The 13381-nt window shown below is 47.1% G+C and overlaps 1 protein-coding gene across 1 annotated transcript in view; it reads left to right on the top strand.

Annotated features, from left to right (window-relative positions):
* Positions 1-2021: 2021 nt before the first annotated feature.
* rasal2 (RAS protein activator like 2) overlaps positions 2022-13381 on the top strand; it is a 42877-nt gene continuing 31517 nt past the window's right edge. The window contains 2 exon segments of the mRNA XM_026313684.2: positions 2022-2585; positions 2587-2719. Coding sequence (XP_026169469.1) covers positions 2238-2585; positions 2587-2719 — 481 coding nt within the window. The 5' untranslated portion in view covers positions 2022-2237.

Here is a 13381-nt window from a genome sequence, read left to right as displayed (position 1 = left end):
GCTGAGAAGTTTAATGATGATTATATCAGGTGTTTGTCCAGACAGTGTGAGAGAAAAAATGGAAAAGAACAAACTCATAATGATTTATGAGGCTTCCCAACTCTTTCCTCTGTTTTTGATGCCAGCCTCATGTCAAAAGGAGGTCTCTGGCAGATCTGGATTCTCTGTCCTTGTTTTCTGGAGTGCTGGCCCCATCAGCTTAGTCTCCCCAGGTCTTAACTGTGACCTACATGCCGTGTCGTCCTGGACACCAGCCTTTCGTTATCCAATCACTGCTGATATGTGGGTCACTCAGGGTAGTGTGTCGCCTTGGTCCAGCCCGACAGGAAGGAGGAGGAGGAGGAGGAGGAGGAGGTTTACTGAGACGCTCTGGGAGTTAAACGTGGGAAGTGGCTGACTGAAGCTGTGATTTTACATTTTCTCAGTTTGACACATCATTCTATCTTACTTCCTAGTCACAAGTAGAAAATTAAATTGTGATGGATGGTAGTTCAAGTCACAAAACCTGTTGAGTAATGTCCGAGTGTTGAATTTTCTGTGCACGTAGAAGTGTGGGGTTTTGTTTCACCGGATGAACGGGATAGGCTAGATTTTTTTTTTTTTTTTTCCCTGTTCAGGTGATGCTCTGTCTGAGCACATACCTGTTCTCCTCAGGTTTGTCTGTGCTGTCAGTTTGGGTGGCTCAGTTCACCCTGCTGTCCCTGGGGTCCTGCTGCTACCCCTGTCAGGGAGGAGCTTCAGATCCTGACCAGGTGCTGCTCATTAACAGCTGCTCACTGTCTCTTAAAGAAAGACTAAATTCTGCTAACTGCGATCAAATGACCACAACAGTACTCGGCAGGCAGCCAATCAAATAACAGTGAGGGTGCTGGTAGTCAGCACCTGGTACCAGTAGTTTGGTCTCTGTGAAATCTTTGAGTAATGCGATTTGAACGTGTGGCCTCTAAAAACAACAGGCATCTCAGTCTGTTTATTTATTCTGCTGCTCATGAGCAGCTGCTGTTTTCTGTCTGCTTCCACAAATGTCTTTAAGGCTTGTGATGTTAACCGTCTGTGTGAACTGCGAACACGAATGGCTTCTGTGACTCAGTGTGGATGTAAAGTGAACAAACCTCCTGGTTTCCATATGAATCAGCGTGCGGAGCGAGTCTCTGCAGAGACCTTTGCATCCATTAGCAGAGTGCAGTCGACCTAAGCATTCGTCCTCCCCGTGGCTCATGAGGATGAGCTTTCACCGTGTCCCCTCCCCGTGGGACTCTGACCCTGTATCCGGTCTGAACACAGTGGTCTTGGGCCCTGCGCTGGGAGGGGGAACGTTCTTTAACATGTATGAATATTTATAAGCTGCTGGCTGGGGCGGAGGCCTGAGAGATTTCAGTGTATTATCATAAAAGACAAAACCAGCACCTTCCACATTCTCGAGTCTTCAGGCAGTGATTTTTTTTTTTTTTTTTTTTTTTTTTTTTATTGAGGAAGTGGCTGAAATGATCAGATTATCAAACTATCAGCTGATCACACAGTTTTTGGCAGTGAGGTAGCACGCGAAGAGCTTCAGTTTGCTGAACGACAAAGCAGATCAAATTGGCTTCATTAGTGAATGAAAACAGTGAATGAAAGGTTTTTATACATGTTTAATTTAAAGAATGAACACAAGCATTTGTTTTAGATGGAAAAGCTTTCGGGTTCCTGTAGTGAATCTTACTGAGGACTTGGTTAAGGTGGTCAAAGAGTTATAACTAAACTGAGATGATCAGACTGCAGAGCTCTGAGCTCTCGAAAACCAAGGACTGGGGTTTCCTGAGATCAGGGACCCTGACCACCAGCTTCAGCTGTGCAGACACTGTTCAGTAAAATAAGTTTCAGGAAGTGAAGATTAAAAACAAGAAGGCTGACACACTAAACTCTGGGTGCAGTTTCAGTTCAGAGCCTGCTCATACGGAAACCACAGTCTGCTGCTTTGCTGTTTGGTGAAAGCTGATTGGCCGTGCTCTGAAGAGACCCGGTCTTCTTCTGACGTTCAACTTCCTCCCAGGAAGACAGTCAGCAGCCTGTTGAGAAAGACGAGGCAGAAGCAGCAACTCGCCATTAACATGAAGACACCGCGGTCACACACAGCGGCCCTGGGGTAGTATGGTCGTGTTGGACCACAGCTGTCGGCACACCAGCTGTTTCGGCCTTTTTGGAGGCCTCCATCTGCTCCCTTCTGCTGCCTGGAGGAGGCCTGTGCTTATTGGACCATGAGTGGAAGTAGGACCCCCCCAAGGGGCTCCGAGGGTCCTGTCCAGCCTCCCTGTCAGACTTCGTACCACTGGCACCGTTACAGAAAACCTTGGCAGAGATTTGAATCGTACCCGACTCCTGAGCAGCCACTGGACAGATACAGGTGGAGGACATCTGCCCATCTGGCACCGGCCAAGAGGCAAAGCACGGAGCCTCGTCACCGGGGGGTGCTCAGCCTACCGAGGTTCAGCACAGTCTCACATGACAGGAGCAAAGAACAATCCCACGAAGGCCAAACGGGGGCCGGCTCTCGCCATAGGATCTTCCCCTACCTCCGGTCCATGTCTGAACCCGGTACAGGTAACTGTCCCTGATAGGACGGTGCTCAGGAAGGTGGAATCAGACGCAGAGCGAAGAGCTCCCTTTGTCAGCAGCCTCATCACCTCATTTTCTCGCCGGATCAGCAGAGTCTTCAGGGACGAACCTGAACAAGAGTCTGGTAGGAGAGATTTCTGTCATGTTCGTGTCTGGTAGATGGGGCAGAGCCAAAAACTCAGCATAGTTGTTTCCTGGCTGGAGTGGTGAGTTTAGGAGCATAGCAGCATATTGGTTAGATTACTGTTTGAACCTGGAACATCAGCGACCACAGGCCTGACGTGCTGTTAGCAAACAGGTGCTTATTTCCATGTCCAGCTGGTGCAGAGCTCTTTAGTCCAGCAGCCAGTGTCTGTTACTGACCCCCCCATCCAACGCTGGGAAGGTGTGGGGTTCACCTTGAAAGCCTTTTTTGAGAAGAGTCAGTGTTCAGAGCTTTATTCTGCTTTCAGTGATCAGTGGCTTTCCTGGGGGAAAGACAGAGGCTTCCTCCTCCTCCTACTCCTCTTCCTCCTCCTCCTCCTCCTCTTCCTCCTCCTCCTCCTCCTCCTCCTCCTACTCCTCCTCCTCCTACTCCTCGCCTTCCTCTGCTGGGTGAGAGTATGAAATGTAGCTGCAGCTGCTCCACAGAACATTTCCATTCATTCAGAGTGGGCAGTGCTCAGCCGAGCAGCCGCTTCGAAGGTTACCTTATGCTAATTGCATTTGCTACAACATGGTGTCCAGATGTAATATTTGGAGCCAGACAATAATGAATGTGTGCGGCTCTAATAAAGATTCAGGTACTGGGCAGAAAACCTGGTTCATTTTCACACAGCAGGATTAACCCAGTGCCACCTTCTTCCTCCACTGGCCTGTTTCTGTGAACACCAGGTTTCATTTCCCTTCATTGGATTTATTTGAAGAAGGGACTGTACGTATTGATCATTACAAACAGTAAAACAGACCAAACTCCAGTGTTTACAATAAAAAACAGTTACATGGCAGAAAGTCCTGCAGAACAGAGCAGCCCTGCATACTCTCACATTCATGCCCCAGAGAACAGGACACTGGAAACCACCAAAACACACCAAGAGCAGCACAAAACATATCAAGTGTCATGTTGGTGCTCCATGAAAAATTCCCTGTGGTTGTTTTCCAGCCACGAGACGCTCGGTCTGATCGGCCTCTGTCTGCAGCTCCTGTTCAGTGAGGATTAAAAGGAGTGACACCTTCCAGTGACTTAGATACTAGTTCATCATGTGCGTGTTGGATTGTCATGTCCCAGCTGGTAAAATATGACAGTGATGTTGGCGACTGCTGTTAGTTTAGTTTGTCAACATGTGCTTGTCCCGATAAATGAGTTTAGAGTCGAACTCAACTCAGGTAAATCTATTGAATATAAATTGTAGAGAGAAGTCTTGTGCTCCTGTGGCTTGTGGCTTCACGCTGCGGTCTCCGTCCGACCATATGACACGTAGCTTCCCGTGTATCTGTGCTCATCCATCATCCTGAAACACTGATGATCCGTGTTGTCGTCGCCCGCCGACAGCCGAGGCGTCCGTGGTCACCGGGGCGTTCATCCCTGGCCGTAAATTTAAAGGCAGCAGCGAGGATGGTAGAGGAAGATTTAATTTCATCTTTCATAGCTCGTGGTTTGTGGGAAATGTGGCCGTAAGAGGAGGAAGAGGAGGAAGTGATCAGAGCTGTGACAGAGCTTGAGGCAAACCCTGATGCTGTAGGGATTTTTGTCCTAATAAAGTCTGTGGAACAATTGTATAGTGGTTCTGCTTTTAAAGCAGTCAGTGCGAGGTGGGGAATTCTCAGTCTAGAGTCAGAACATACTAGTCTTTCTCCATATTTTGGGAACTGCAGTTCTTGTAGGCCTTGTGTAAGGCCCATCAGTTTGGAAAGTACAGAGACTGTGTCAATGTGCGTCACATTCTGAAGAACAGAGCTGCTCCACAAACACAGGGAAATGAATCAGATATAGTTCGTCTGTTGTGATTTTGTAGTTCCTCCAGTCTCACAGTCTTTGACTTTTAAATCTCTTAGCAAAGAAAAATACTGAATATGGTTTGATGAATTCTGTTTTTTAGCTTTCAGTTTCAGTCCTGCTAAGACTTTACGGTCAACAGCACTAATGCACATAAATGATTTGTGTTGAATGTGCATCTGCGGCTCTTTCAAACACTTTCATTCAGTTTCTCTAAGAAAAGGCCTTAGAAGCTTAGAAGAAATTAAATCTGCTCTCATGTTCTACTGAAGATGTTTGCCAGTTATTGTTTTATTAATAATAATAATAATAATAATACTTGTCTTTCTTCTCTTGGTGGATTAAATTGTGTGTGTTGCTGTGTTTTAAAGTGAACCCAGTGAAAATGTGAGCAGGAAGTGCAGTGAACAGAGGCCTAGTATGAAAGTTTCCAGCAGCCCAGAGCATGCTGGGTAATAAAAACCACAGAGTTCTCACTTCTCTACCCACAGACAAACAGAGGCCTGTTCCCTCCTGCTCTTACTCAGTTTCCATGTGAAAGTGAACGGCTTCAGCTAATCACAGGCTAATTACCCCACTCTGTATGGATGTAAATTGTCCCTCCACAATAAGAGCCCACAGGGTAACAAAAGGAGCCTGCAGCAGTTCCTCTGAGCTCATTAACCTTTCAGGCCGGCGGCGGTGGGAAAGTGGAGTCCAGCACATTAATGCAGATTTGTGTGAAACACATTGTGTGTCTGATGCGCTCGCTCTGTTCCCCTCAGGCTTTGTCTGACCGGTTGAGAGGTGACTTCATATCTGCAGTCAGAAATTAAACCCAGAACTTAAAAACTGTGGCAAAAGTTCTTTTCTATTGCAGTTTTTTGATTATTAAAATAAAAGTCTGACAGTTTGATTAGAACCCAGCAGCTTTGGAGGAAACTGTGCACAAATGACGTTGTTGTTGTTCTTCACATTTCAGTTCAGTCTGGGCATGGTGGCAGTTTAGGATCTCAGGGTGTTCTCACCTGATACATGTCCCTAACAGACAACAAACCAGCTGATCTGAGGGGAACAGCAGGACAGTAAGTTCTGGGATATGGACTCATTGTTAGTGGAGCCATCGTTTTTCGATCCGTTCGAACTGTCTGCAGTGAAAATGTGCGTGTTCTTGTGAAACAAGAAGGTTTGCTGCTGTATACCTGAGAACACAGATGCGTCAGTCCTGCTGTGTTGTCTGCTCTCGTCAGTCTGTCGGGGGCTGACACCACTGTCACCTTTGACCCCCTGATCAGGCCCCTGCTCCCCCCCTCTGTGACTGACACCTCAGTGAGAGAATCTGCTTTGTAGATGCAAATGCAGGCGAGTCCTGCTGACGTCAGCATGTTTAACCAGTAAACAGCTGCACAACAAAGAGGCTCCATGATGGAAGACACTGTCCACTGGGTCCATGCGACAGCAGAGGCCTCATTAGATTGTCCAGGAGTCCTCACTCGCTCTGTCAGAGCTTTAAGTGATACCGTCAGTACAGACTTCAGTTGGGGCAGTCCTTGGATCTGTAGGCTGTGCTGCACTCTTTACGCTGTGAACTGGAGACTCAGCTTGGACAAACTGCATAGATGGTTTTCACTGAGACGTGACGCACACAGAAATGTTTGCTACCTTATGGTCTAATAGAAGCTGGTCTGGATTTATATTTGCACACTGTTGGTTGGAAACATTTCTGGGCAGGAGTTGATGTTGGTGTGCTTTTAAAAACCAGAGCTCTGTAAAATGTAAGCCAGCGGCCAAAATTAGACTCCAATTTAAATATCGGTACAGAGCTTTTCAAAAACACGTGAACAGTAGGTTTTAGTCTTGACCTGCTCAGAGTGCATGTAGACTACATATACTATGTTGTTTTAAGGTTGTGAAAACACTATTTCGAGATGATGCACTTGGATCCAAAGTGTCAGAAGGAAGCGACCCATTCCACAGTCCTCTGGTTTCCCAGTGGTTTTATCAGCTGTGGTTTTTATTTTTGAATTAGCATCAGTAAAGAAAACACAGAACAGGCCTCTCTGCTCTGTACTGTCTGTTTTAGTTTAACCTTGACCTCAGTCAGCATCTTAACAGCTCAGTTTCAGCAGCTTCTCACTGGGTGTAAAACGTCAGGGTTTCCAAATTGGCAGGAAACATTTCAGACGGTAAATTGAGTTTAAGTGACTTTTTCCTGCACAAACAGCAGCCAAGAGGAATAAAATCAATAGAAGCTGAGAGGAAGTCTGGGCTGGGAACTGCACTTACCAGAAAAGGTATTAAGAAAAGTCTGAAACGACTGCACTGTACCAGCAGCTTTCTGTTCGGACGTCCTCCGTCAGACTGTGTAAAGCCAGCGAGGAGCTGATGATAACCAGCTCTCCCTCATAACGTCAGGAAAATGACCTTGTGAGCAGATTTGATCTGTCCTGAAGTGTCGCTGTAAGTGCTGTGAGCTGCTGTTACAGGAATAGTGTTGAAGTTAGTGTGACTGGGCTGAGTGCTGTTCCTGTCCCGTCCAGAGAGCTCCGCTTATCAGAGCTGCAGCCTTCACTCACCGATTTCCCCCAGTGCTGCAGTCGGACGCCACAGCTCCTGAAGAAGAGGCCGATGCTCAGCTTTTGATTGGCAGAGGAGGATTGTTAGACATGAGCTTTGACGCCTTCATAAACAGACACTCAGTCTGAGATAATGAAGGTGTTGACGCTTTCCCAGCAGAGGCTGAGCAGAAGTGTTAATTGCAGTCATTTCCTCCGTCAGATAAAAGCCTGTTTAACACCACAGGCAGAGCTGCCCCCCACTCCCCTGGGATTCTTTCATTAAAATACTTCCCTCCTCAAAGCTTTGTTAGCGTTACAGTTTGAAATGAATGGATTTGCATTAGCCTTTAGCTCCTCACATACAACCTCTTATTTTCAGACGGTGAGTAAACCCACTGATCTGTCCACAGGTCAGCCTCAGGTTTCGGATGTGTCAGACATTATCAGGTTTTCGTTCTGTCCTGAGCTGCGTTCTCCTTCTTTAGTCCAGCCTGTGACACGGCGTGAGCTGAGGGGACGAGGACCGTAACCTGGGTGAAAATGTGGCTTTGCTGATCTGCAGAGGTTTGATGTCTCAGTGATGTCGAGACTTTCAGGGGTTGTGGTCAGTGGCTGATGGAGGCTCTGAAAACTGTCTCCACCTCTTACGTTGGAGGTTTCTGAGCGTAAACGCTGGGTGCAGGAGCTGAGTGTGCTTGTTTAGGATGCTGTGGATTAGAGCTGATAAAGCTCCTGATGTTAGCTCGACGTGCAGCAGGGTTTTCCCCACGCGAGCCATAATTTTGAGTTATCTGGACTTCATCTTGTGCTGAGGGCTGTGTGGGAAAATGCAAAAACAGTTAGGCCCTTTCAGAAAGTTTCTTTACGTAGTGTGTTCATGACCAACATGATGATGAGCTGGTGTTTTCACTGGTTAATAGTCAGCCAGGCTGTTTTATTTAAGATGAGCTCATTATGAATCGATTAGTCCTTACACACACACACACACACATTAACAAACACAAACCAGGTGATTAACAGTGACCAACTGTTGAAAACTGATGCCTGAGAAACTTTTTGCTCCAAAGTCCAAAATATTTAAAAGTCATTTAACTTATTCACCATGAGTCTGAGTTGAGAGCAGGCCTGGTGCTGACCAATCTCCAGCTCAGGAAACCAAAAGGCAGTCCACTACATTTTCATTTCTAAAACCCAGGAATGCAAATGAAGCCTAGAGCTGTGCCTCGAGAAAAGCTTTTAGGGGGCGGACGTGCAGCAGGTGTTGGTCGTAGTTTGTAGTGAATGTTTTGATGCCTCAGGGAGACTCAGACTCATTATCTGTCCTTTGATGTTTGGGACAGAAAACCTGCTGCAGATCAGTTTTGGTGCTCTGTCTGTGCGTCGGAAAGTTTTCTCGGTAATGTGCCGTATGTTTTCAGCCTGGGCCAGTCTCAGCGACACTCCCCTCTGTTCTCGCTGTGCTCTCACCCCCACACCTTCCTGTTCAATGGTCCCATCTTGATAAAGCAGTGATGTGATGTTACTGCGCCGTGATTGGACGAGACCTGCTCTATTTACTGGTTGCTGTGGAGACCAGACCTGCCTGCTGCAGAGGGGAATATACAGGTCGGCAGACAAAGCAGCCTCTGTTGGCCTGTGTGGATGTGTGAGAACCTGTTGCAGCGTTAACCCTTGGGAGGAAAGACGTCTTTGTTTGTGGTTTTTAGTTGAATGTGGTTTGGAGTGTTCGTAGAAGTCTGGAGACACGTGGTGTCGAAGGTGTGAGGCAAATCTCTGTTGCTGTTCACCAGCTGTTTCATGGTCTGCTGCAGCACAAAACCAGAACTCCCACGTATGGTTTGGGGATGTGACCAAATAATAATTATTATTATTTTATTTCAGTCCTAATGAATTTGTTGCTGTCTCCATGAACCATGTGGCCGGACCCTGCTGTCCTGACACTGTTCCTGCATCTCTTCTTCTTCTTTAGTTTTGTTGGTACTTCATTTAACCAGCAGCTAAAAGACGCTGAAGCGCTCCACAGAGGCGACCGCTGGGTTGATTGATGAATTTGTCACCATTAACACCTCAGCTTGGTTATTTAGAGCTCTGATTGGATCAGCCTCAGCTGTCTGCTTATGTGATGACCTGCAGCAGGTGTGTCGTGTGTGCTGCAGCTTGTTGACCAACAGCCAGAAAGCAGAAATAAAAATGAACATCGTCTCTGAGTCTGGACGGTGATTAAAGAAACGCCACTGACGTGCACGGAAACACAACGTGCAGCCCGAACACTGTGCAGCTTCAAAGCATGAGAAGCGTTTAGTGGAGCTGCTGTGAGGACAGGTGCTGGACTCTCCCAGCTCTCACACATTCCCAGTGGAGGTTTGGCCGGACTCGAGTTTCTCTCCACACACACACACACACACACACAGATACACAACACCTGAGACGCACTCTGTCTTCATTTCTATAACTTGAATTAACTGGTGGAAAACATGTCTGTCCGTCCTCTGCTGACAGTGGCTCGCTCATGGCCGTCAAATTTATTAACAATAAAAAGCAGTGAAGTGGATGAGAGTTAGTGGGTCGACCATCTCTCGCAGGTCTTTGGATGCACAGCAGTGAAAGCTTTAATGGCTCAGATGGAGGTGGGATTGGTGTCGTGTTGTGGCGTGCGTCTGTATTTTGTTGTTTCCATTTCCACAGTCGTGCTGTGGTTCACCAGACGTTCTCCTCGTAATCAGACGTGCCTCGACACTGATACCATTGAGTGTGGCAGGTGGAGAGTCAGATGTAACTGGACCATGACACACAGAGCAACACGACATGAAGGAGCCTGTAGCTGCAGGAGGATCAGAGGGTGGGCAGGGGAAAAGTGCAGCCATGATGATAATCACTTCACCGTGTTAGTGATTTTTTTTTTTTCAAGCCAAACCGACAGTTTAATGTTCTCAGATGTGTGATCTTATTTGTCTTACATTAGAATAACAACAGTTTTTATGGTCGATGTCTAAACTCTTCCAGAAATATAATATATTGTTTGTATATACTGTTTGATGCAATATGAAAAGTTCTAGGAGGACTCCAACCTGGACACCATGTGCCTGGACGCTGCCACATTAGCAGCACAGTGTTGATGTAAGAGACAGTTATTAATTTGGCCTTTGACGTAGGTCGAGGGTCCATACGTCTGTTTTAAAGCCTGGAGTCTGAGGCAGAGGTCTGTGTGTATGGAAGCTGTCGTCCAGCAGCAGACAAATCATTTTCACGCCCCCCCAACCCCCGACAGGCGGCTCTGACCTTTAACAGGCTGGGATCATCCAGCGCCTCGGACAAATATAGAAGCTTAATCCAGCCATCCGTCACTGCAGGCTGGGAGGCAGCAGAGAGGACTTCCTGTGGGCCGCCGCCCCGCTTTGATTCTCCCAGACAATCAGACTGCAGGTAGTTTAGAAAGGACAGAGAGAGTCAGCAGCCAGCAGTGGAAACATGGAGTTTAGTGCTGGAGGCCTGGACCTGAAGGATTTCTCATACTGTGACTATGGAAGTGGTCTCTGTGTCAGTGTGAGAAGCTGTGACATCTGGGTCCAGAGGTTGTTTCAGAGGAGTTTCAGCTTGTCGGCCTGATGGTGGCGCTAGATTCAGCCTCAAAGGATCATCAAGACATGAGGGTTCAGTGTGTCAGAACCTTAAACATCTGCACAAACTTTTCTGCACTTTATCCAATATTTAGAAACCATGTCAGGGAGCTACTCCCGTCTTACTTTAGTGGTTTTCTATTTTCTAAAGAATAAAACTGAAAACCTGGACTTTATTAAATGTTAGTGTGGGTTCTGCTCTGGGGTTTTTGTCCCTTCGGCCTGGTCACATTGTTCTGGGCTCCAGGCTGAGTCAGTCACCATGAGTGAATATCCTCAGCATCTCAGTTCTGATGTCTGTGGGGGTTTGCGTGATGTTGGGCTGAAGCAGGACTGGGTTCAGGCAGGTACACAGTGTTATGTAAGGCCAGCAGCCGGCGGCCTGCCCCCGCTGTCTCAGCAGATCATCTGGCAGCAGCCTGCCTTTGTGTGCCTGTTGGCTCGGAGGCGTCCACATGCCTCACGTTTGCTAATTAGCTGAGCCGGGGTCCCTCTGCGCCGCTCAGAGACCGACAGAAAAGCCGGGCAATTAGTTTCCTTCTCTTCCTCTTTGGTCGCTGCTCGTTCACTCAGCAGCTCTGAACCGTAGCAGGTGTGGCTCCTTCCACATGTCTCTGGGGCTCCTGGGCCGAGCTCTGACGAGAGTGATTTAGTATGCAGCCAGAAATAGCTGCTGAAAATGGAGCTCCTCAGCTGCTTCGTGCACCAAGCCCCTGTCCTGCTGCTCCAGGCTGCTGTGCTCACATTCGTCTCCACGCCTGCACGTTGTTCTTGGGCTCCTGCTGCTGCAGCGCCCGACGGCCACAAAACTAGTTCACGTTAATGTAGAGGTGATGTAGGTCACAACCATAACCTCTCATCTGTGGTCTCTGCTCATTCAGCCTCCAGGTACATGTTGCTTTGTGACACCTTAGCTTGGAATAGTGTTATAGATGGATGGATACTTCATTATTTACTTTTATTTATTTATTGTTATCGTCCTTTCGGCCAGAGAGTGAGTGAGCCTGGACACTGCAGGTGACAAACTCACCATGTGGTCTGTTTAGTTGCTGGTCTGGAGCTTTTGACCGTACCACAGATCTTCCCCGGTGGACGGACTGAAGGTGTAGAACTTAAAATTGATCTTCAAACAGCATTTATACAGTCTTGTGGTTTATGTTGGGACAGCATGTGAAAAACTTGACTTCCTTTTCGTCATAGCCGTCTTGTGACCCTGCATAACAACCTGAACTTTTAAAAACCTTTTGTGATGAAGTTCCTCTTTGGGTTTCCACTGTATTTAACACGCATCACTTCCTGCAGTGTGAGCTGACAGCTTCAGTGTAAACCCAATGTTTCATTTCCACTAATATAGGAACAACTGTTTTACAATGTGGAAGTGCTTGAAGCTTCCCTGTTCCCTGTGGCTCTGATATGGGTCCAACTTCAGAAGCTGCTAGTTACAGTGACATGTGTAGACTGAGTGTACAAAGGCTGTATGGACACAGCTTTACATTTCGTCTTTGTGTCCAGTTGATCACAAATGTCCGATAATGAAAACTGAGGGTCAGCTGGTGTTAATCACTCAGACCAACAGGAAACTCACTTCAGGGACTTTTCGTACTTTATTTCTTAAATCAACTTATGAAACTGGAAACGTGAAAGTTAGTCCACTCACTGTTAAAACTGCAGATTCCCAATGGAGGTTCTGCACAGTCTGGTTATAGACTTAGAATTTGTAGATTCAGCCTTTATGTGTGGACCACATTAGTAAAACTGGAGCCTCTGGCGCTGCTCAATATTGATTCAAATCACTTAGTGTGAGAAACATCCACTAATGGTGTAAATAAGGACAGAGGATCTTAAATCACGTGTGAATTAGCATTTCCAGGGACAGACTGCTTCCTGCTGCTGTGGTTGGATTCATGTCGCACTCAAATGCCCATCAAATCCAATCAGTCGTGTGTGTGTGTGGAGTGTTTATCCAGCCAGACTAGCTCTTAATGATCCCGGGACAGTCGGGCACAGCGAAGGCATCGTGTGTTTCCTCGTCCCAGGGGACACGACGCCTTGCACAAACAGACGCTGCTTTGTTTAGCGCTCAGCTCTGATGCACGGACACGCGGAGAGCTGTGTCTGAAAACGCTCACACTATCACGTCTTTTTTCAGCCCTGGATTCACATTCGTGTTCACCCCGTTCACGTGTTCATACCCTGGTGCCTGAGTCTCAGTATCCACATGTTGTGTGTTACCATCGTCCCTGTTGTTGCCATGTGGCTCTCGACCAATCACAGGGCACCGCCCTGCCACCAACACCTGACATTACCTGAACCTGGATTCACTTCCAGGAACTGGTCCTCGGTGTGGAAACAGAGGAACGTGACGCTTCGTCCGGTCCCTGCAGTGCTGACCTTTGTGGGGGTGCTGGTTGGTAGCACCTCGTGGGTGAACATTTCAACACTGGTCAGGAAATCACTCCAAGTAAATTAGTGCTCCACATGAAAATATATGTTGTTCCTGCCACAGATGCAGAATCTAAACATCTTGTATGCACAATAAAAGCAAATACTATGAATTAATAAGCAAAACGTGCTCTTTAACCTTTGTAATCACAAATCAGGTGGAAGATGTTTTACATTTGCATTTAAAGATAAAAACACTTTCAGAACCAGCAGAG

Source organism: Mastacembelus armatus, chromosome 17, assembly GCF_900324485.2.
Source record: "Mastacembelus armatus chromosome 17, fMasArm1.2, whole genome shotgun sequence".
Taxonomy (NCBI): Eukaryota; Metazoa; Chordata; class Actinopteri; order Synbranchiformes; family Mastacembelidae; genus Mastacembelus; species Mastacembelus armatus.
This window is presented reverse-complemented; position numbering and strand designations above follow the sequence as displayed.